The following is a 21,917-nucleotide window of genomic DNA, read 5'->3' on the forward strand; positions in this document are numbered from 1 at the left end:
CGCCATTTACGACGTCAGTCAGTGACGAAAAAAATCAAAATGGCCGCCGACCAATAGGAGAGCGGCAAATGATATACTTTTTGAGACAATTTCGATTGAGACTGATCCGTAATCGCGCCCCTGCCGTTCCTTGACTTCAGTTGCTAACTGTCAGTATACAGTGTATGGCGACTGGCTGCACGAGTGTCGCGCCGGTTTAGCATGCCATTCCGACTGACGCGGAAGAGCAGGTTTGTTGTGACTGGATTCCTGCCAGCGCTATCGCCGTCGACACTTGTTACGTGCGAGATTCGGAATATCTGCTCGTATCACTGATTTCCTCGTTTGCGCAAGGGCGGAGAGCTGCCCAGCGCGCCGAGGTGACTGAGCCCGCAGGCACTGTGTTGTTCTGAACGGTTCTGCAAGACCCGCGAAACTGCAGCACCAATGGAGGTCGAACGCGAAGAAATAGGGGAACTTGTGGAAGAACCCATTGCAGGCGATTCTGGCAGCGGTGGCGATGCGCCCTCCGAAGGTGCCACCAGCTACTTAGGTAACCGCATCACTCACGTCCGCGAGGTCTTGGCGTCCAGCGGCATCGACATGGAAGCGGCTTGCACTCACGAAGATGGTCGCATCTGTTGGTTGCCTTCGAAGCTCTCTCCGTGCAACAAATTTCTTTTCCCTCTGGGCCTCGAGCTTGTTGAGACAGAGCCGGGAACGCTGTGTCTTCGCACTGTCTGCGTCGAACCCCGGAAGTTCTCTCACACGGGTGAGATGTACGGCGGCGCATTCGTTTTCGCCTGGCTGCCCAGGCATCACAGATGCGTACAGGCGATATGTGTCTGCGATACTGTTTTGTTCGAAAGGCCGGCGTTTGCGCTCAACTCGGCCATCGGATCCAGCGTCAACCTGCGTCACCTTAGTTTGCAGGGCGGCTACTCGACTCGCTACAACGACAACGAGCTCTCCGAAGCCCTACTGCACCTGACCAAGCTCGAGAGCTTCGAGTTTATCAAGCTGGACGTCACTAGTGACTCGCTCCCGGAGGTCATCTCGAATCTTCTGTTGAGGAACAGCAAGAGTCTGGTGAAGGTCAGGTTCAAGCGCAACGCGTTTTCGGAGCAAAACATTTCTAGCCTATTCTCCGCGCTTACACAGTGCTCGGCTCTCGCCGAACTGTCGTTTTCCCAAGATAGCCTTACCGAGTCGCACGTCGCGATTCTGGCCGCGCTGTTGGGCGAAGGCAAACTCTTGAAGAAACTCTCGCTTTCCCTCTGCCTGGGAGAGAATATAGAACTGGCACCCTTTGCAAAAGCATTGGAGCACAGCAAGTCTTTGCAGGTGCTCAAGTTGCATCTGTGCCAAGCGAATATGGTGACATTGTTTCATGCCTTGGCTGGCAACGCAACACTGAGACACTTGGATCTGGACAGCAGCACGATGTGTGGCACCCATGCAACAGCGCTCGCCAACGCTTTGCGCCAAAACAAGGGCTTGCGGTCACTAGCAATGGAACATTGCAGCGTAAATGACGAGATCGCCCGGAAGCTTGCCGAAGCAATTACTGAAAATGACACGCTGGAGACGCTAAACCTGAAAGAGAACACTATTAGTGCCCTTAGCATCACGGCCTTCTGTACGGCCCTGAAGAAGAATAAAACGCTTAAAAGAGTCTCGTTTGGGATGTTCCACGCCTCGGACGCAGACAGGTGCGTAAGTTCTGCACGAGCTTGCTTGGTTGTTGAGCACAGAACTCCTTGCACCGACGTCATAGCTGCCGCCATGTTGGTGAACCAGGGCTATAGAAATTTGCGTGATTGTTTAATCCGGTTATTACTACCTCTTCAGATGTGCTCTTTGGAAGCTGTGCTCGGCCCACCGTTGTGGCACCTATGGCGTTTTGTGCCAGCCATACTGACTGTTCTGGGTTTTAAGGCACCCCTTAATAAATTTGCCTGCGTTTTGGGTTAGTACGTGTTGCACATTATTCACTACATAAATCAGCTACCAATGTGGCAGTGTTTGTGTGGCTTTTCAGTAGCTTTCGATTCGACCTGTTTGCGTTTTGGGCATTGTTGCTGAGTGTTTCTCTAGTGACTCTGTTGAATGCTATGTTACAGAAATGACCTGGCTCAGCTGCTGAACCAGTCCGACTGCTACGGGCGCATCGCCATGCCGTGGGCCGATTCTGACCTGCCACACCTGACAGCGGCACTGGCAGTGCCTTCTCAGTCTCCCTCGAAACTCAGCCTCTACGAGATTGCCGACCTGCCTAAAGAGCTTGTGTGCCAACTTTTTGACGCCCTCGCCAGCAATACTGCAGTCAAGGCCTTGACGGTCGAAGTGCGAGGCTACGAGGCTGACAAGGCAAACTCGCTGTACCAGGCCCTGAAAGCCAACCAGTCCATCAGGAGCCTCGAACTCCAGCTGAGCGTAGAGTCGCTGGAAGGATCTATCATCACCAGAGTAGCCAAAGCCCTGGTCATTAACAAGACTATATCTGAACTGGCTATCTACACAAGCGACGTCTCCCTCAACGCCTCCAAAACACTTGCCTTCATGCTGGCAAAGAACACAACACTGACGTCTTTACAGCTGTGCTGCCGTTACCTTGGAGCAAAACGCATTGAAATGCTTTCTCGTGGAATGACTCAGAACAAAGCCGTCATATCCTTAGACTTATACAAGGCCCTGGCAAAGAATCGTGCCACATTCCGTCTCCAGGAAGCTCTGAGGCAGAACATTGCATACCTTAACATGGCAGTGCAGTTTGTGTTGATGACCAATTTGACAAAGCCGTGTGCTGAGGCATTCGAGACATTGCGCAGGACTTCATCCCTGGTTCCGCAGGTTATCAAGGTCTCCGGGATGTCTGAGCAGCAGGCCAAAAAGGCCCTGGACGCTGCGGATCATTACATACGCACCCACTACCTCTTTGTGACTGGTATCATCAAGCATTCCTTGATGTGCTATCCAGGCGAAAGGAAGCAAGCAGATGCGCTCAATGATTACTGTTGGGAGGCAATTGCAGCGTTCCTCAAGGTGTCTGATGTGCTTGATGAGCGGCCCTCTCTTGGTGGCAATGCTGCTGCACTTTCAAACACTTAATTATATCGGGCTTTGCTCATTTATTCATCCTATTCCTGTATGGATATGCCCAGTTTTACATTTATCCAGGCAGTGTTCATTTATAGGCATTTTAGGCTGCCAGCTAGTCCGCAGACCACTAGCTGTAATGCACAATTGTTGTGTGTTCAGTTCCTGTATAGCACCAAGTGTGCCTATAAGTGTGCCTATAAAGTTCATTATTTTTGTCTTGTTCTTGTATGTGCACGTACCCTACCTGGTCAAGCATCCTGCAATCCACGCAGTGGCCTTGCAGACTCTTCAGCTAGACATTGCATTCAATATTTCACCTTGTGCAGTAAAGTTGGCAGGTAGCTAAGACAGGTATCGGAACTTTCGGTAAATCCTCATACTTGGGGACTATTCACCATCACACAAAAAGCTGGGCTTCAGAAAGTAATGGCACAGGACTTTATGAATGCAAACACTGCCTGTGACTGATAGCAGGGCACTGAGGGATTTTTATCCATAGCAGTTATTATGCAGAGGAATGCACGGCACCCTAAGCGGTTAGCAGATTGTCACGCAAGATTGTCAGTTTTTTGCAAATACTTAGAAACTCTTTGGCAGCGTCCAAACTGCCATGCCAACTGTTCAGCGCTGTATAAAAGGAATAAAACGCGCGTAATGCCTGGAAACCAGTGCTATAGGGCGTCTCGGTTAATCTCCGCTAAGTGGCCTCAGGGAATAGCCCCATGTTTCTACGCGAAGTTTTGCTTCCGATATGATCAGAGAACGCAGAAGACGTACTAAAATAAGGTTCTCTGGAAAACTTGGAATTGTATCTTAAGCAGACGTCATTGCCGTCACGTACATCCCTCGGTGAATCTTCCAGGCAGCTGATCCGGAGTTCCCGGGTTCGAATCTGACCGCGGCGGCTGCGTTTTTATGGAGGCAAAAAGACGCGTCCGTGTGCTGTGCGACGTCAGTGCACGTTGAAGATCCCCAGGTGGTCGAAATTATTCCGGAGCCCTCCACTAATTAAGGCACCTCTTTATTACTTTCTTCTTTCACTCCCTCCTTTATCCCTTCCCACGATGCGGTTCAAGTGTCCAATGATATATGAGAGATGCTGCGCCATTTCCTTTCTCCCAAAACCAATTATTATTATTAGCCAAACACGCAGCGTTCCTCTTCGTTCTCTTTTTTCTTTCTCGGGGATGTCTACTGGCTACTACTCGTTGCACGAATGAACCGCAAATATTTGCACCGTGGTTAAAACGATGAGTACCTCATAATTCTGTCGCACAGGAAGACTGCCAGCTTGCACGACTCCCAGTCTGGAGGAGCAAGCAAAATTAATTAAGAAGAGGTTTTAGGCGCGGGTTGGGGTGACGTTCCCCTCCCCGCGGTGGGCTCCTTTTCTAGGCCGGACGCCAGGTGGCCGACCGACGATGTCGTTCGGCGACCTCTTCGGCCCGCTCCGTGACTCGGAGTTCATCCTCCGGGTCCGAGCTGAGCAACCTCCCAGTGCGATTGGGTAGAGAGCTGCAGACTTTTCGACGGCTTGTATTGATTACATGAGTATAGGATGTGTGGTGTGTCTGCCTTATGGTGTCCACATCAGAGAGAACAGACGTACGGGGCTGAACTGCTCTGGCAACCATATGAAGTACATGTACGGACTAAGGAAATTAAAGTGTCTGTTTAGAGCTGCCGCCAACTGACTTGTTGTGTTTTACTTAGAGATCTATGGGGTTCTGGGAAGATTTCTGTTTCTTTCTTGAAGTGGGTAGTAATTTTTTTCTGGGTCGTCACTCGCATCGATCCTTGGCCGACCTGAGCTCGGGGTAGCGCACCTCCCGGTTAACTACGAATCCTCGAGCAAGTTGGTGCGCCGCCTGGTTTCCAGGATGGCCCGAATAGGCGGGGATCCAGATCAATGTGATCTGGCGGGTATTGGAGATTTTTTGTAATATTTTGATGGCTGCGGAGTGGGCCCTTCCTTTGGCAAAATTTCGAATTGTGGTTTTAGAGTCGCTGATGATATATTTGGCAGTGGTGGAGGTAATGGCTAAAGCTATGGCGGCTATGGTAGCTTCTTCGGCCTCCTCCGGAAACCCTCCTCCGGCATCTGGCAGTTCTCTAACATCGAGGTTCTCCCAGTATGGCAAGACTTGGCGAACTTCGCTTTAAACTTCGCGCCATAAAAAAAATTTTATTAACAAATTTTAGATTTTAAATTTGCTTTTACTCGTATTTGCAAAAATTTTTGAAGTGTTACACATTTTGTTTAGGTAAGGTGAAACACTTTTGACGAGTTTACGCAATTTGATGTCACGTGCCGTAAAAGTGCGTATTTTTGCTATTAGATGTCCCTAGGCTCCCTCAACAACTGTTCGTAACTGCAAAATGCACCGGTCATACCCGAAACCAACTAATATTTTTCCCGTCGGAACATAATTGCTTGCCGTTCGAGCGACCGAGCTTGTTTCCGCGATCATGGGTATGTTGATTTCACTGGTGGAGTCTGTGTCGTAACTGAAACTTCTTTTTCTTTTCTCATTTGTGATCAGGCTAAGCGCAGTCATCCGATTGCTCCTAAAAGCAAAACATCGCTCGGGATTGCGGCTGGCAGCTGCGTTGCTAGTCGTTTCCTGCATCGTTGCTGCACTGCAACTGTATGCTCTTCGTTTCCTCGCCAGCTTTGGCCGCCATATCTCGCACCGCACGAGCCAAGTTTCACGAGCTGTTCACGAGATCGGTGCTGGGCCCCTCGGCGCGCAAGATGTTCAGCACGAGCTCATCGAACGGCAACCTCATCGCCGTCTGCCAAGTGACATCCTCGTCAGATAAGGCGGCTAACTTTGAAACGTGCTCTGGACTTATCCACAAGGCTCAAACGAGGGGAGCCATGGTGAGAGCTCTGTTGCTGCAGAAAGCCGGCCGGCATTCGCCCGTGTGCTATGCGATGTTAGTGCACGTTAAAGAACCCCACGTGGCCTAAATTATTCCGGAGTCCTCCACTACGGCACCTCTTCCTTCTCTCAGTTCCTCCTTTATCCCTTCCCTTACGGCGCAGTTCAGGTGTCCGCCGATATGTAAGACAGATACTGCGCCATTTCCTTTCCCCCAAAACCAATTCTCATTCGCTGCACACTTTTGCGAGACAGACAACTTTTTTACGGGATATTTACATGTTGACTCCCTTGCAAATGCGTGCACCTCAGTTCCGTCGGTGTATCAAAACTAGCTACTAGAGTGTCACGATCAGCTAGCTGTACGTGCGTTAAAAAATAATATGTCGGGGCAATTAGTCACATCCAAACAAAGGAATAAAGTAATTTAATCTAGAAACTTTTATGGTATAGGTTGTATTTGAATTTGCATTTAACCAATACGGAAACCAGTACACTATAGACTGGTACAATTAGTCAAATATGTGTATTTGTCTGTAGTTGAATTCATTATTATTGGTCTTGTATAGACCAGTATGCTAGCTCTGTTGTAGACTGAAGGTTGTCGGTTTAGATATTAGTGTCGTAGTTAGCATTACATGACCGCCATAAACTGTGGTAATGCCGCTACAGGGCAAATGGTACAGCTATAGGACAAGCGTATTGGATATATAGTGACATGTTTTGTCTGATATATTCGTTTGTGAAAGTCATCTTCATTCTTTTTTCTTTATATGTGCAGATGGTTTTTCTACCAGAAGCAGTAGACTTTATAGCAGAAAAGAAGGCTCAGGCATACGAATTGGCTGAGCCGTTAGATGGTCCCATTGTCACCAAGTACAAAGAACTTGCGAAGAAGCTTGGCGTTTGGTTGTCGTTGGGCAGTGTTCATGTTAAGGTGGGCTTTGAACCGTTTTTAATGACTCATATGTTTGCTTATTATTGACTATAACAAAGCTAGCTCATCTTTGCTGAGGATGAGAGCTAAATGCACTGAAAGCCATTCCTGTCTAGCCAAGATAGTCCTCTGTTTGTCACAAAATTTCATATGCATAAGAATAATTATTAATGTTTATTATTGCAGGTAGTCACATAGACTGAGTGTCACTAGTTATGTAAAAGCGATATGGTACTAAGTGAGTGCTATGGCTGTTTAGTGATGCTGCTATGTCTATAGAATATGTTTGTGAAAGTGGATATATGGAGGAACCATATGAGTGCATGGTTTCTGGTGAACTATGTGTTGATGTTTTGGTGTGGTAAAATGAGCAAGAACTTTAGTTCAGCTTGATAAAATTGCACATGAATTCACACTTTTCTTACATACTTCATGCAAGCTGCTTGCAGTCATTATTCTTCAAACGAGTTACTGGCGCTAATTTGCCCAACTTGAGAAAATTAATGTTGCGTCCTTGAAAACACCCTTGCAGGATCCAAATGAACCCAGCAGCCGTATTTACAACACGCATGTGCTCATCAACAGTACAGGAGACACAGTGGGAACCTACAGCAAAGTCCATCTGTTTGATGTTGATGTTGGAACAGTCAGAAGTAGGGAATCAGATTACACAATTGCTGGGACAAAGATTCCAACACCTGTTGCGACACCCGCCGGAAAAGTTGGCCTTGGAATCATATCCTTTCTTTTTTGCTTTGTTCTTGTAATTCAGAGAGAAAAAGAGAATTGAAAATTATACTGTAGAAGTTACATGTGGTAGATACGGTGCTCTTTGGAGGAGGAGTTCCTAACTTTGGCCGAAAGCTGTACGGGCCAACCAGGCCAGCTGCTTTGAATATGTTTTTTGCACTCTGGGGCCGCACGGAAAGATTGTTTTTGCATTACGTTACAGAGTAGAAGTTCGTCCTTTTCAAATTAAGCTTTCTGAATTCCAGTTTAGTGAGTCTTAAATGTCATATTCTTGTGTGCACAGGTAGTGACTGGGATTTTGTAATTTTCAACTTTCTACCTGGGTAGACATATGCATTTTTTATACATATCCTGTTGGTCCTATGCAGCTTACAGTCACTCAAGCTGCTTTCAGCTGCCTTCTACCGAGCCTCCTCTTTTCCTTGTGGATGGGATTGAAAGGCATAGTGAGGAGTGAGTTAGTGCTAGTGGACTGCTAGTGGTGTACTGTGCAGTGTTAGGCTATCTGTGGCCAGTGATGCAGACAGTGACAACATTTGTGCAGTGGTTGTTAATAACAGTAGGGCATAAAGCAAAACTTCAACTATTTTTTATAAACTTTATTGGCATGTTAAGAGTTATTGTACACTGTAAACATAAATTATATCCCTGTCAAGTATGCAAAATAAAGTGCACTTACGAAGTGTGTCGCTTGCTAAAAGTACACTCTATAGCAAAGCTAAACGCCGTAACATAAGGGCACTCGACAAAATGTGCACTCAGCTCGGGGCGCATGCACAGAACACACTTTGAGAGCAAAATATGTAGCCTTGAGGCCAGCAATTTTTTGAGCACAAAATGTAATATATAACAAAATACTCATACAAGTTGATTTTACCTGTTACATATATTTTTTGTTTGTGCAATGGTTTAATGATAGTGACCTTCAAAACAGCGCATCACTGAAAAGCGCTGTTGTCCGCCATGTTGTTTGTTGTCTGGATTCTGGATGTGCTGGGAACTTGTCTTGGGTTTCTGCTCTATTGCCATAAAACAAATTTATTGCGTTGTGGCCCAAAATTAAGTTATGTTCATTTTTATGTGCTCTACTGCTCTAAGCGAGCATAATTCTGAAGGTTGCGCTTACAAATCGCCATTTCAAAAAATGTTTTTAGCCAGCCGCCATTTTCATATCTGTGGGCACACTTTGCTTTCCCGTTTAGCACCGCATAGTGTAAAGTGCACTCGAGAGGCTGAAGCCCTCTCCCCGTAAGTGCACTTCATTTTGTGTGCTTGTCAGGAGTACTAGCTTACATAGGAGTAAAAAGGGATGGAGCTGTCCTCTAGCACGCTCCCCTTTACGGGCAGGTAAGCCAAAATACGGAATACTTAGGGTTGGCAAGGGAAAACAAATTCCCTTTTCAGAGCGTACAGAGTTCTAGCAGTTACGAAGATTTGAACCAAGGTTTCAACCTTCTCTATTTGCCAACCTCAAGAGCTGTGATGCCGCGTTTAAAAGCCTCTTCCCACTACCAACTGCATTAAGTTGTACTATGCTTTGCAATGGGAATATGCCTGCATTGCCAAGAGTAAGCATCGCATATATTTAATGATCAAAATCTTCTCCTGGACTTGGGCAGCGTACCGTGCTCCTAGCAACTGAAAATCATAAATGACCAACTTAAAATCGTAAATGATCTCATCAGCTCCAGTGTGACCACGAGATGTAGCATGTTATTCTTCTAACTGAAGCGCATCTTCTTCTAAACTTGCGTGCGTTCCTCTCCAAGCTTGATAAGAGCTGGTCCACCGACAACACCTACATTTCTGTGCATCTCTCTCTTATGTGCTGTCAATAAATTCTTATTTTCGTTAGGATTAGGGAAGGAGGAAGTAAGTGCTGCAGCCTGTGAAATAAGGTTTGCATAACCACGTGAAGCTGTTACCTTGACTGTAGAACACAACAGGTCTTTGTGTAGTGTAGTGAAGGCAGTGAAAATTTTCAAGTGAGGAGGAACGTTTTGGAAATCGGCTCCCGAAAGCTATTAGCCAACACTGCAGTGTCCTTGACCTTACCAACTCCACTGCTATGACCTCAGGTTTCCCGAATTCTCCCTCAGCCTCACCAAAATGGGCGCTGAGATCCTGACATATCCTTCGGCATTTACTGTGCCCACAGGAATGGCTCACTGGGAGGTAGGTGTCCATAATCTGCACATTTTACAAGCATTGAAACCATTCTTGCAGGACTGTATGCTGAATTTCTTTTGCACAAGTGTACTTAATTCCCCTTTTTCCTTACTTGGGGCTTTTTTTTATTATTATTGTTCCTGAATCGAGCACATCATGCTTGTTTTTAAAGGCTGCAACATATTATTTTTCGGCACTTTTGGGCTGCCCGACTGTTTTGCGTGGGAGAGTACTCTTTGATGATGACATCTTCAAATATTGTTTCAGGGTACGGCACTTGAGTTTGTTTTTTTTTCATGACATTTTTCTCAGCAGAGATGCTGGTAACCAAATCGATGCCATATTCATCGATTTTTCAAAAGCTTTTGACACGGTTCTTCACTCTAAACTGTTATGCAAACTAAAAGTCATTCTCAATAACTCTCAACTCGTTGACTGGATTGCCGATTTCCTCTCGCACCGCTCCCAGTCTGTTCGCTTCAATTCCGTCGAATCTTCGAAAGCTGACATAACCTCAGGTGTTCCCCAAGGCTCTGTCCTTGGCCCTTTGTTGTTTTTGCTTTATATTAATGATTTGCCTGACAGTATAACCTCAAAGATCCGTCTATACGCCGATGATTGTGTATTGTACCACACTATTAACTCTGTCAGTGATCACTTCCTTCTGAATGAGTCTTTTGGTATATTCTGTGATTGGTGCAATACGTGGCAGATGAAAATCAACTTCAGCAAAACAGTTGTCATGTCTTTCACCAACCGCCTATGCCCTTCTAATTACAATTATTCATGCCCTTCTAATTACGATTATTCATCCCTGCAAAGGGTACATAAATATAAATATCTTGGCGTTGTTTTTTCACACAATGTCATATTGGTCAAAACACATCGATCATATCACAGCTAAAGCTCTTAAAAAGGTAGGTTACTTGAGGCGCACAGTACGGGATGCTCCTAAAGAGACGAAATTGGTCATGTATAAAACTCTAATTTGCTCTATTCTTGAATACGCTTCCAATGTTTGGAATCCATATAAGCAATGTGAAATTGATCAAATAGAATCTGTAAAACGAAAAGCTGTAAGATTTATTTTTCGCCGCTACGACTTTCATTTTTCACCCTCATCTGCGATATCTTCCTTAAACTTAAGTCCGCTCGCATCCCGCCGGAAAACTGAGTCCTTAAAACTTCTTCACTCAATAGTGCATTCTGCTAATTGCCTCTCAGAGAGTAAGCATATCACGTTTTCAAAACCATCTCTAACCAGGAGCCATCACGATCTTAATATCCAACCCTTTTTTGCCCGTACTAACGCTTTCAAATACAGTTTTTTTCCGCGTACCGTGGAGAGTTGGAACTCTTTAAATGGAAATATACGTGTCTTTTCTGTGTCTGATTTTGCGTCCGAAATTGAGACGTAGCATTATATGATGTTGTATGCAGCGTTTGTTTCACATTTTGCCATGTACCCCTTTATGCGCGCAACTGTACCGCATGATATATGTAACCACTCCTGCTATAGCCCCTGGAATGGGGCTACAGTATTTTCAAATAAATAAATAAAAATAAATAAAGGGTTACTGTATAGATTTCCAGAGCTGTGCTTAGGTCCGCCATATTGATGTCCCCAAGCTTGCAAGCTATGACCGAAAGCAACTCGTGCATGCAGCAGGCAGACATGGTGCAGTTGTTAGAGCAAGTGCAGGCTAAATCCGTTTGTTTTGGGGCCGAACTTGTGTTATTCTAGCCAAAATACTGGTGCAGTGAATGACACAGGTTGCTAATAACGCATTGGCTACGCCAAGACCTATCACAATGAGTTACGAACGAAATACTCTCCATGTGGATGAGTGATGCCATCTGTTGTAAGCGGCACGAGTCACAAGTGTTTTTTTTTTTGTTTTACAACTGGCGAACACTTGTTGTAAAATTGCATGTCTTTGATAAGAAAACATCGCTTTCAGTGAACATGTGCGCTCAAACAAAATGAAATGCCGCAAAGCACGAGAAGGGTAGGTGTACCAATGGACTGTCGGCAGCAGTCAAGCACTAAACGACACAGAGGAGTTAGCTTCTCTGCAATGCACGGATGCTTTTTCAGTCGTGATTGTGCTTGGCTAGTGGAGGCACGACCGGCACAGGGAAAACAAACACAAAAGTCTGGGAACCTATAGAGTAAGTTTATTTTTGTCCCTCGCGTCGCGCCATCTACAGGCGTCATGGAGGAATGAGGCAGCTGGCATGCTTTGGTGCTGTGGAAACAGAGCAGAGAAAACAGAACAGCAAAAGCTTCGTTGCTGCAACTTAGATATACATTATAAATATGATACAACGATAATGTGATAGTAGCATAAATATAGCTGTAAATATAACCAGATATTTATTACGGAAGAAACATGCAAACAAAAAAGTAACCAAAACAGACACTTCAGTGGAAACAATGCCAAGCAATCCAAACAATCCAAACTCTAGCGGTTTAAAGCTAGCATTGCAAAACAAGTGAGCAAACTAAAGGTGTAAAAGGAGTACAAAGTGATCACTGCAAATCTAGTCATGCAGGAGTGCACTTTATAGTTTTTCATTTCAAATAAACAAGAAGAGTCAATATTTGCTATCTGCTACACATTTTTGTGTAGCAGGCGGTTTCTCGTTCAAGCAGGAAAAAAAAATCAGTATATTTAGGAGTGTAGCAGCATGAAAAGAACTGCCTAATACACTCTGATGAGTACTAAAATGGTAGCCTGATTACATATTGTTTTATTTGTGCTTATAGCCACTGTTGCATTCCTCTTGTTCTATGGTTGTAGGCAATGATGCGAACCAGGGCCATTGAGAACCAGTGCTACGTTGTGTCTGCCGCACAAGTTGGGCAACACAATCCCAAAAGGGCCTCATATGGGCATGCATTGGTGAGCTGCTAAAAGATTAAAAAATCTTCCTTTTTATGTATCTTTGGTACATGTATTAGCGCATTATGCATTGCTTCATAAACATTGCACAAGGTGCGGCTTCTGCTGCCGCTTCAGTGAATGCCAGTGCGAGGAGAGCCATTGCCGCATCAATTTTGCGACTTCTTGAAAGAGTATAGAAAGCCAATTTTTGAGTTCGTGTTTCTCTCTTTGTAACAATGCTGTAGGCATGTTAGTATACATGGATTACCATGTGGTATTTGCCAATGACCACTAGATAATTTATTATCGAATTTCTTTGTCATGCTGTTTCGGTTTCGGTTTCAACAGCCGATCGATGGCTGTGGCATCAAAGTTGCATATAGGTCTCGCGAGGCATGCAAAAGTCTGATATAATCACTGCTTTGTCATTTTATTTCAGTGCAAAGCTAAAGCCAGCCTGCCTCAAATACCAGAGTGGCTACGAGTTTTTCATGGCTCACTTGCCCTGTATGGAACTTCGGAGAACTGTCGAAATGGAAATCGAAGCAGCATGAGAGAAAAATGTGATTATAAATTATTTAGCAGCCATAGGCAAATACTGCATAATGATCCACGTATAGTAACATTGTGCGCATCAGTGCAAAGAAGGAAACATGCTACTGAACCTAGGTGTCTATACTCCTTTAAAGATTATCATTGCAACTGCTTCTCAGAGCTTGCGTTCTGTTGGGCAATAGCAAATTTTTATGAGGTGGCACTTATTTGCTTTAAGAAAAACATCAGAGTGAAGTGCTCTAACTCAGGCAACCTCCTTGAGTTTCTTTATTTCTACCGCAGTCAAAATTTTACATGCTAGAAACATATTGCTTACACGAATATGATATGAAGGGATGGTGATTCTTGTTGCAAATGAGGCCCAATCGCAGTTTTGAGCGATTAGCTGTATGCCATCTGCAGGGGTCCATCAGTATTGCTTCATGCAAATATAATTGTTTGTGCTTCTAAATGCAAGTGATTTGTGCACTGTGATCTCGGCTGTGCTTATGGAGGCAAGTTCACTTATTTAACTCACACACCATTAAGTAACTTAAGGAAAGGCCATGATAAGGAAGCTGCAATGCTTATGACCTTTGTGTGCCATGCCTGAAATTGCAGAAAATGAAAATAATATTGGCTGCGACAGTAGTCCTAATAAGGGTGCTATCAAGTGTCACCACATGAAAAATTGTCAGTCGCTTCAGATAGCTGACATTCCAGAAAGCTGCGAGCATGAATGTGACGGGCACGAAGTTACACATATCCAGAGGGAAACCACTTAATTGATGTAGGTTTCATCAGTTTATTTGCGTGAAAGCTGCCCCATTTTCTGCGAACTGCTCCAATTCCGTGCAATGCTAAAATTGGTTACTTTTGGGCCGTGTCTGCTCCTCTGTTGATTCAGAAAGGGGCGCTGAAAATTTTTAGCAGGGTAATAAATGATGATGAGTGGAACTTTACTCCTAAAGCAGACATACTGGTACTTCTGAATTTGATACGAAACTCACAGCCAGCAATACAGCAGACTTGATGCAGTACCATGGATTTGGCGCATTTGTCATGCATGACCTCTTCAGCCCTTCTGTATATCCTCCTTTGTCTCCGTTGCCTGTTTACTGTAGGCGCTACTGTCAGAATCAAACACTGCAAGTGCACGGGCAAAGAACAAAGAACAAAAAAGTTAAGGGATTCATCTCGGTGCACCTGAAAGGGAATCAATGCCATAGCTACTTCATACCTGTTTTTTCTGCTCTTTTTTCTCACATGTGTGTGACCCTCTTTCATCCTTGTAGCACATAGAATTTTCATTCCTGCCTGTCACCTTTGCCTCTTTGTCTGACATTCTTGTCGCTTGTGTGGCATGTCGTGTCAGTGCGTCTTTTTTTTTTTTTTCCAGTTTCACACACTCATTATTCAACCTTCCTCTCTTGCCATTCCTCTGCCGTGTAAACTTTGCGCTACTGCAGCGACAGTCTATTCTTGGCGGCTCTCATACTTCCGTTACTTCCGAGGGGCGTACATCCAGAGATGTCTCATCTCAGCTGCTGCTTCAAGCCCTTTTTGTAGAGCGTGGAGCACTTCTGGTGCTTTTTGTACGGTGTGGTACTGACGACACATGGCCACTCTAACTAAGCATAGCATTAATTTACTTTCTTTAGGGACTCTGCCTCAATGCAGTGGCTTCCAATGTTTCAGCTGCTGCAACGCATTCTGTAAAATGCACAGTGTGGGCATGGTTTGCTTTTTTTTTCTTCAAGGTGGTTGACCCGTGGGGCTGCGTTGTGGCTCAGTGTTCAGACACCATTGGCATCGCACTGGCTGAGATCAACCATGAACTGATTGCAAAAGTGCGATGCGCCATACCTGTCTGGAACCACCGGAGAACCGACCTCTATGGGAACCTCTCGCCATGTTGGAGCTCCAAAGAAAATGGCAAGTGATGTCAGACATTGTGTCATAGTCACATAGTGCTGTGCTGTTTCAAGTACTTATGTACCAGCTCTTTCATGTAGCTTATCTTTTCGCCTCGAATTTCACACGAGACATTTTGCTGGGCAGTTTGCTTGCTGCCATTGTCGACATCAGTTAAAACTGCCAAGAGCTCATTTGCCATGATAAATATAATTGGCACCAAATCCCTAGACCATGCATAGCAATAATTGTTTCTGCACATCAACACAAGAGTCACAATATGTGTAAGCGTGTGCACGTTTTTATGGTTAATCACAGGAGGAGAACATTTTACAAGCAGGGTCAAATTTCAGTGCAGTTTTAATGTATTGATATTGGTGACTTCAGTACGTAAAGAGGGTGTGATGGTAAATAAAGGACGGTTGGAATTGCTGCAAAGCATTAGATGGTAAATAAAGAACGGTTGGAATTGCTGCAAAGCATTACTTGATTTTATCTTGATATGTTTTGGTTTAATTTATCGCCCACAGCACATGATCTTATCACTTTGTTATCTAGACAAGAAGGGACCAAATTGGTCTCGAAGAATCACAATCATGTGTTGTTTCTGGGTTGTTCAAGAGGACTGTTGATCTTTCATGCCCTTATCACGAATGTTTGATACTGTCTTTAAATTGAGTGCAGGGATTGTGATCCTGTCCTTCTATGACTACCAAGCACGCTTGCTGATATCGCTGCTGCTGAATTTAGTTTTTTTTTGGTGCAAGTCAGCCAAATAGAGAATTGGTTTCAGCGTCACTTCTGTCCGCTCATCCATTGTCCACGGCATTGTCACCACAGCGTGAGAGTATGTTAAAAACAACAGATAACAATTAAAGTTGTGCTAATGTTCTTAGTGAGTTGCAGTCGGATTCTTTACTGTGCCATGGATTTTGTGCAGTTCTGTTCAGCTGCATCACTCAGTGGGCAGTTTTTAATAAGATCATCTCTCCTGTCTTTAGGTGTGCGTTGACAGAAATCCTGCCTTTCATACAAATCTTGTTGGTTTGAGAGACACTACCACGATTAGTCAATAAATTTTTTCGATAAGCAGGTTTGAACAAATCTCGCTGCTCTGCAAGGCACTGCATACTGTGTTCATTCTGTTTACAGCACATTTGTAGCATGTACGAAGACGAGGTACATTTATTTTCTTCGTTGTTTCTCAAAATTGTTTTCCTGGCCACCTAGTAGGACATGCATGCGTCAGCAGGCAGTGAGCATGGTCTTGTATGTTCTTTGCCTGCTGTCAGTTGTAATATCATTCTCGAATTTTGATTTCTTTTCCCGTGAATTGCTCTTACATGTCTCCATCCTTTTGTTCTGGTTTTCTTGAACAGGGCTGCCCGACAAGGACGAGTACCAGTTTGGTCAAGTGACATTACTGGCTCAGCAAATCTTCTACAAATCTTCCCTGTCCATGGCCTTTGTCAACAAAATGCCTGTGCTTCCAGGACGTATCCGTGGCATGATGTGATGCTGTTGCTCTTAGTGTTTATCTTCTAAGATAAGTGAAACAGATTCTTGTCTCTACACCCATCGCTTTAGACCAGGGTTTCTTTGTTCCTTATTACATTACAGCAGACTTTGTGTGTCCAGGTCGGAAACTCGTATGCCTTATGCCTTGAAAATATATCTCCCACGCAGCATATTATCTGGTTTAAAATCAGAGATCACAGTTTCTTTCCGTGTCATATTTGGAAGGGCTTCCTATTAATCTTAATGCACCTTATTCATTTCCTGACATTCATGGTGTTTGTGCACACGAAGTGTTGCATTTCAGAGAGGCCCTGAATTCCTTTCCTTAGATCCCGGCATTTTTTTGCCTTTGGGGCTTTCCCTCACTTTTTGGTATAATTTAACTTGCTGGAAGGTGTAGCAACGAGCAGGGTGTGATGGATCTTCCCGTCAGTTTGCCATGGGAAGCGATGAGAGCGTGCAGCCACATTCACTCGCGACACTAGCAGGATATAGAAGAGACTCTCACCGGCTCTGCGGAATTTTGCATAGCTGTCGAGGTGGCACCCCTGTCACTACTTCTGCTTCCCCACATGAGGGAGCTTACCCCATTGCACAGCTGGCGCTGTCCTGGCGCATGATGGGGTGTTGGTCAGCTGCACCGACATGGGGGGGGACAGGTTTTCTCGCAACGACTGCTAAATAATTTGACTGAATTTGTTTGTAATGCTGCTTCGGTTTTAGTTTCAGTAGTTGAATGATGGCTGTGACATAAAAAGTGTCTTTTTAGGATTGAAACTTTGTTTCGGTGATTATATTGCAGTTTTTTCATGCTCCGCATCACCTAAAGCCACCTTTGATGTCATAGCCTTTATTCTGTTGATGAAACCCAAACTGAAACAGCATAAGAGAAGAAACACACATATAAGCTATTTAGCAGTCATAGGTAAATGCCGTGTCAGGGCCTATATAGTAATGTGTAGTGGAGCATTATAGAGAAGAAAACATGAAACTAAAATGAGGTGCCTGTAGTCTCTTTATCGCGGTATAGCAATGGTGTGTCATATAATAAAGTTTTTTTTGCTTGAGAGCAGTTAACATTGAGCCGACCACTGTGAGCATATTACAGTCACGCCTACTCTCAGGCAGTGAAATTGACTGACTTTTATGGCATTTTTTAACTAGCATGATAGCTTAATCTTTTGAGCATTGGTGGAAATTGGAAGTTTATGCTAGACTACATGACAAGCTAATATTTCTGGGCATCTAATGACATTGCATATCTGATCTGACTCTCTGACATTCATTGTGCCAGTTATTAGAGCAGGTGCAGCGTACGTGTTTAGTAGCTTGAACATTGGCAACAAGCATCAGATTAATGTGACAAACTTCCTTTCGTTGAGCACATTAACTAGTTACTGCCTTATTAGCTAGTTAAAATTAACACTGTTGCTGACAGCCTATAAGCAGTGCAGTGCAGGCCTATCACACAAATATCTGAAATGTTTTGTGTCAGCAACATGTGCTATACAAACGCTGATCTTATCTCAACTAATTACTTTTCTCTGTTCTTTTCAATGCTGGCTAATACATTCATGGTACTCTGAAAACATCACTGTTCCTGCAGCTCTTGCTTCCTTGACCCAAGTCACTCCAGATGTCTTGGTAGCGCCTATCAGACCTGCGCTTCGTCTTAGTGATCTCTCAACCGAAGAAGTTCAAGACCTGTTCCTGGTTGTCCAGAAAGTGCAACGTGCTGTGGAGAAGTACTTTGGTGCCAGTTCGTCCACTGTCTCCATACAGGCAAGTGAACTATCACACCTATAACTGTGCAATGCAGTCCGTTCAGACTCTGTCTGTGAATTGATTCAGGGCTTTTAGTAGCCGCAGCAGAAGTCAGTTACAATAATATTTATTTATTTTTCACATGCTACAGCCTCGTATGAGGCTATGACGAGGGATGAGTTGGTCAGGTAGAAGAACTGATGATGCGTGGGCGTTCACTGTGCATCAGGTGTACATAGATGAAAGTACGAAACTCGTAAAGCATTTATTTGAGAAAATGCCTTTATTGTTTTCCTTTTTTCTAAAAGAGTCAAATCCGTGCTTTTGATGATTGTCACCCAAGATGAATAGGGATATGGCATTGAAATTTCATTGTGGCAGTCCAGAAGGGCATTCAGGGTGTACTTCCACATTTTTAAGCCTCTTACGGAAATCAGCAGTAGTTCATGCTCTGCTTTATACAAGAGGAACTGCTAATGTAGTCATCATTGTCATGGCTAGTCAAGTTTACTTCCAAACAAAGGCCCCCTTTCATTGACCTCCAGTCACTTCTGCGTTAACTCCAGTAGTCGTAAGTTATAACTGCCACCCAATTTGCGAGAACTCCCAGTTCGATCACTATACCCAGTTCTTTCCAAATCAAAAACTACTGTTCCGTTTCTTTTCTGTCTGCTTACTCGCTCCAATAGACAGCCGGTTATGTGTTCGACCCATTAACTGTCCTGGTAAAGTCCAATTTAGCTAGGATGTCATCCACTCGCATGTCATTCTCTAATGCACACTACTCTGTTTCAGTAGTATTGCAGCCGTCGCAGTCCTTTCAATCACTTCCTGAACTGTCTTCAGTCTCTTTTTCAGCTCTTTAGCCTGTAGTATCTCAGCCATCTAGGTGCTGAGATTTCTGCCAAGTGCTTTCAAACCCAATCGTCCTCCTCCTGATTTCACCCACATGGTCTTGATGTGCAGTGACTATACTTCACCACTGTAGATGCACTTGCTCACCTGTATGCTTTGCATGTGAAAAATTCAGGATGGACCAGACGCGGGGAGATCCATATGCCACATTCACGTCCATGTGCTTCCGCGGAAACCAGGCGACTTCACTCATAATGACAACATCTACGTCAAGGTGAGCTCAGCTCTTGAGCTGCTGTTGTGTACACTAGTGTTTAATGTGGCAAACCTTTGTGATGCTAATTTGTGTAATTTAATTGTCAAGACATCATATTGACGACACAAAGATGTTTTGTATCGTATGTGTGCAAAAAGAATAACTAGCAAGCACGTATGAAGAACAATGTTTTTGAGAATAGAAATAGTGGTTGCGGTCAACACACTGCTGTAATTGGTGATCTTTAATTAGGAATGCTCAGCAAAAAGTTTAGTAGCTGCTAGTTATTTTATGTGACAGTGTAAGGACCACATGTCTCAGAAAAGCCGATGTCGACGTTGCCGTCGGTGCGACAGAAAACTTCGGATTGGTCAAAAAGGTGGCTGCTACAAGAGGCTCAGATAGATGGCGCCAGCCACACCAGCGGCGCATCAGATCTTCAGCGATGGGAGCAACCGCGAGTAATGTGCACAGGTTGTCGACCGCCGTCTTCCTCCTCACCCTCATGTAAACACAGAACAGATGACAACTCACGTTAAAAGTGTCACCTCGCAAGCTGCTACGAAGCAGACCGGTGGCTGTATTCCTAGTAACTGCACTTATGTAGTCTAGACAGGAATCGAACCCCCATCCCTCGGGTTGCAAGTCAGGCACGCTACCGCTACGCCATGTAGTCACGTTCGTATTGCTTGGTTAAAGCAAGGCTTCATATGTATCTTGCAAGCATGGCTGATCGGGCTGATTGGTAATTCATGACAGCTTACATACAGCACAACATAAGCCAAGGACAAAGAAAAGATGGGACAGCACCGTGCTGCGGTGTTAAAGGCAGAGGTTAAGTGTCCCCCCAAATTTTTGTGTCGGGGGTATGAGTTCAGGCTAAGGAACAGTGCCTAGAGACTGAACACGGGATGTGATTATTTATGTGCTTGAAACATTTATATAACCTTTTTATTTAGAGGGCTAAATATAACTAAGCTGTGGCACCCATGTATTTCAAAAATGTCAGTGGATGGTCTACATTTACAAACACCACTGCTTTAATAGCCAAATTTGGTTCAAATTGAACCTATAGGATTCCTCCATCACGTCAATTTTGCAGCGAGTTTCCCTCAAAAGTGGATCTTGTTATAACTATTGCTTGCGCATTTGATTTTTGCAGCTTCAAGAACATGACAAAGATGAAAGCAAACCGAAGAGGACCAACGAGGAGATGGCTGAAGAAGCACGGCAACTTAGGGAATTATTTCGCTGATGTTAGTGCCACGCTGGGAGCATACATCAAACATTATATTTTACATATTACGGATGCATTAGCGCTTAAGTATAGTTTGTAAATAAAGTCACTGCACATTATTTTGCAATTATTTTCTGACTACTCTATTATCTTGGTAAGAGCAAATAGCATTAGTGGGAAGACATCTACAGTATGACAGCAGGAATAATGCCCTCCTGCTTTGCAGACAGTCAGTTCAAGGGTGCACTGAAGCATGTGGCCAGTGTATCAGCTGTGCAGACCATTTTAATGAAAGATTTTCATAAATGGCAGTAGCACTGAAGGAGTAAGAATGGAAGGCATCTAGCAAGATTTGACCATTTAAAACCTGCCATCAGTGACTACATTGTACCTGTGCATGCCACAGCTGACTGGATGAAAACGGATCACTGACCAGTACAGGCAGTGTTACAAAAAAACAGTTGATTTGCATAGTTAGGCCAAATGCAAATTAGGCATGCTAGACTTCAGTTTTCACTTCGGTTCTGGTGTTCTGATAGTGATAATGGTTTAATGCCCATATATGCAGAACTGGTCACTCTCTACTTTTGTTCATACACTGAAGCTGCCTTTACAGAGATGTACCATCCCAACTGAAAAAAATGCGGCACAACGACAACAGAAGAAAGAAAACGAAAGGACAACACATGTGCACTTTATGAACTGAGTTGGTAGTGTGTGCATGTGTTGTCCTTTCCTTTTCTTTCTTGTGTTGTCGTCATCGTTGCACTAATTTTTTCAGTCATGCACCGTCTCGCCCCACAGGCACTGATCAAAGTGTGTCCAGGCTAGTGGTGAGGGGTCTTCGACTTTGAAATAGCTTGTGCCTTGGCCACTAGTGTATTGGTCGAAAGCTACACTGTTATGAAGCATAGGCACAGCTGGGAAAAGGGGAAGTTGTGGCTAGATAACTCAATTCTTTTTCTCTGGAATATGGTTGAATTCTGCATTTCTTCTATTTCAACCTTCCCCCGAGTCAATACACATCTTGGCTCCCCTGCTCCACGTGAAATGAAAAATTTCTAAGAAAGGGCAACTCAGTTGCTTTTTGACCATGTGTTTTACTGAAAATTTCACGGTAGGTTCTCCG

At 44.3% G+C, this 21,917-nt stretch overlaps 2 protein-coding genes across 4 annotated transcripts; both read left to right on the top strand.

Moving 5' to 3' along the window:
* The first annotated feature begins 105 nt into the window (after positions 1 to 105).
* On the top strand, positions 106 to 3,746 carry LOC144107916 (uncharacterized). The gene is made up of 2 exons (XM_077641150.1): positions 106 to 1,691; positions 2,103 to 3,746. The coding sequence occupies exons 1-2, from the start codon at positions 427 to 429 to the stop codon at positions 3,088 to 3,090; spliced, it is 2,253 nt and encodes a 750-aa protein (XP_077497276.1). The 5' UTR covers positions 106 to 426; the 3' UTR covers positions 3,091 to 3,746.
* A 1,662-nt stretch (positions 3,747 to 5,408) lies between these two features.
* Positions 5,409 to 20,918, top strand: NitFhit (ntrilase and fragile histidine triad fusion protein NitFhit). 3 transcript variants are annotated; one of them, XM_077641289.1, is made up of 11 exons: positions 5,415 to 5,554; positions 5,754 to 5,965; positions 6,748 to 6,903; positions 7,436 to 7,638; positions 9,717 to 9,828; positions 12,627 to 12,728; positions 15,005 to 15,179; positions 16,538 to 16,654; positions 18,313 to 18,458; positions 19,471 to 19,569; positions 20,714 to 20,918. In XM_077641289.1, exons 1-11 carry the CDS (start codon positions 5,551 to 5,553, stop codon positions 20,804 to 20,806), a joined length of 1,419 nt encoding a protein of 472 aa, XP_077497415.1. In that variant the 5' UTR covers positions 5,415 to 5,550; the 3' UTR covers positions 20,807 to 20,918. The 3 variants fall into 3 exon arrangements, with proteins under 3 accessions (XP_077497416.1, XP_077497415.1, XP_077497414.1); XM_077641288.1 differs by having other exon boundaries at positions 5,426 to 5,554; positions 5,625 to 5,965; XM_077641290.1 differs by lacking the exon at positions 5,754 to 5,965 and having other exon boundaries at positions 5,409 to 5,554.
* The last annotated feature ends 999 nt before the right edge of the window (positions 20,919 to 21,917 follow it).

The sequence above is a fragment of the Amblyomma americanum genome, chromosome 10 (genome assembly GCF_052857255.1).
Source record: "Amblyomma americanum isolate KBUSLIRL-KWMA chromosome 10, ASM5285725v1, whole genome shotgun sequence".
Taxonomy (NCBI): domain Eukaryota; kingdom Metazoa; phylum Arthropoda; class Arachnida; order Ixodida; family Ixodidae; genus Amblyomma; species Amblyomma americanum.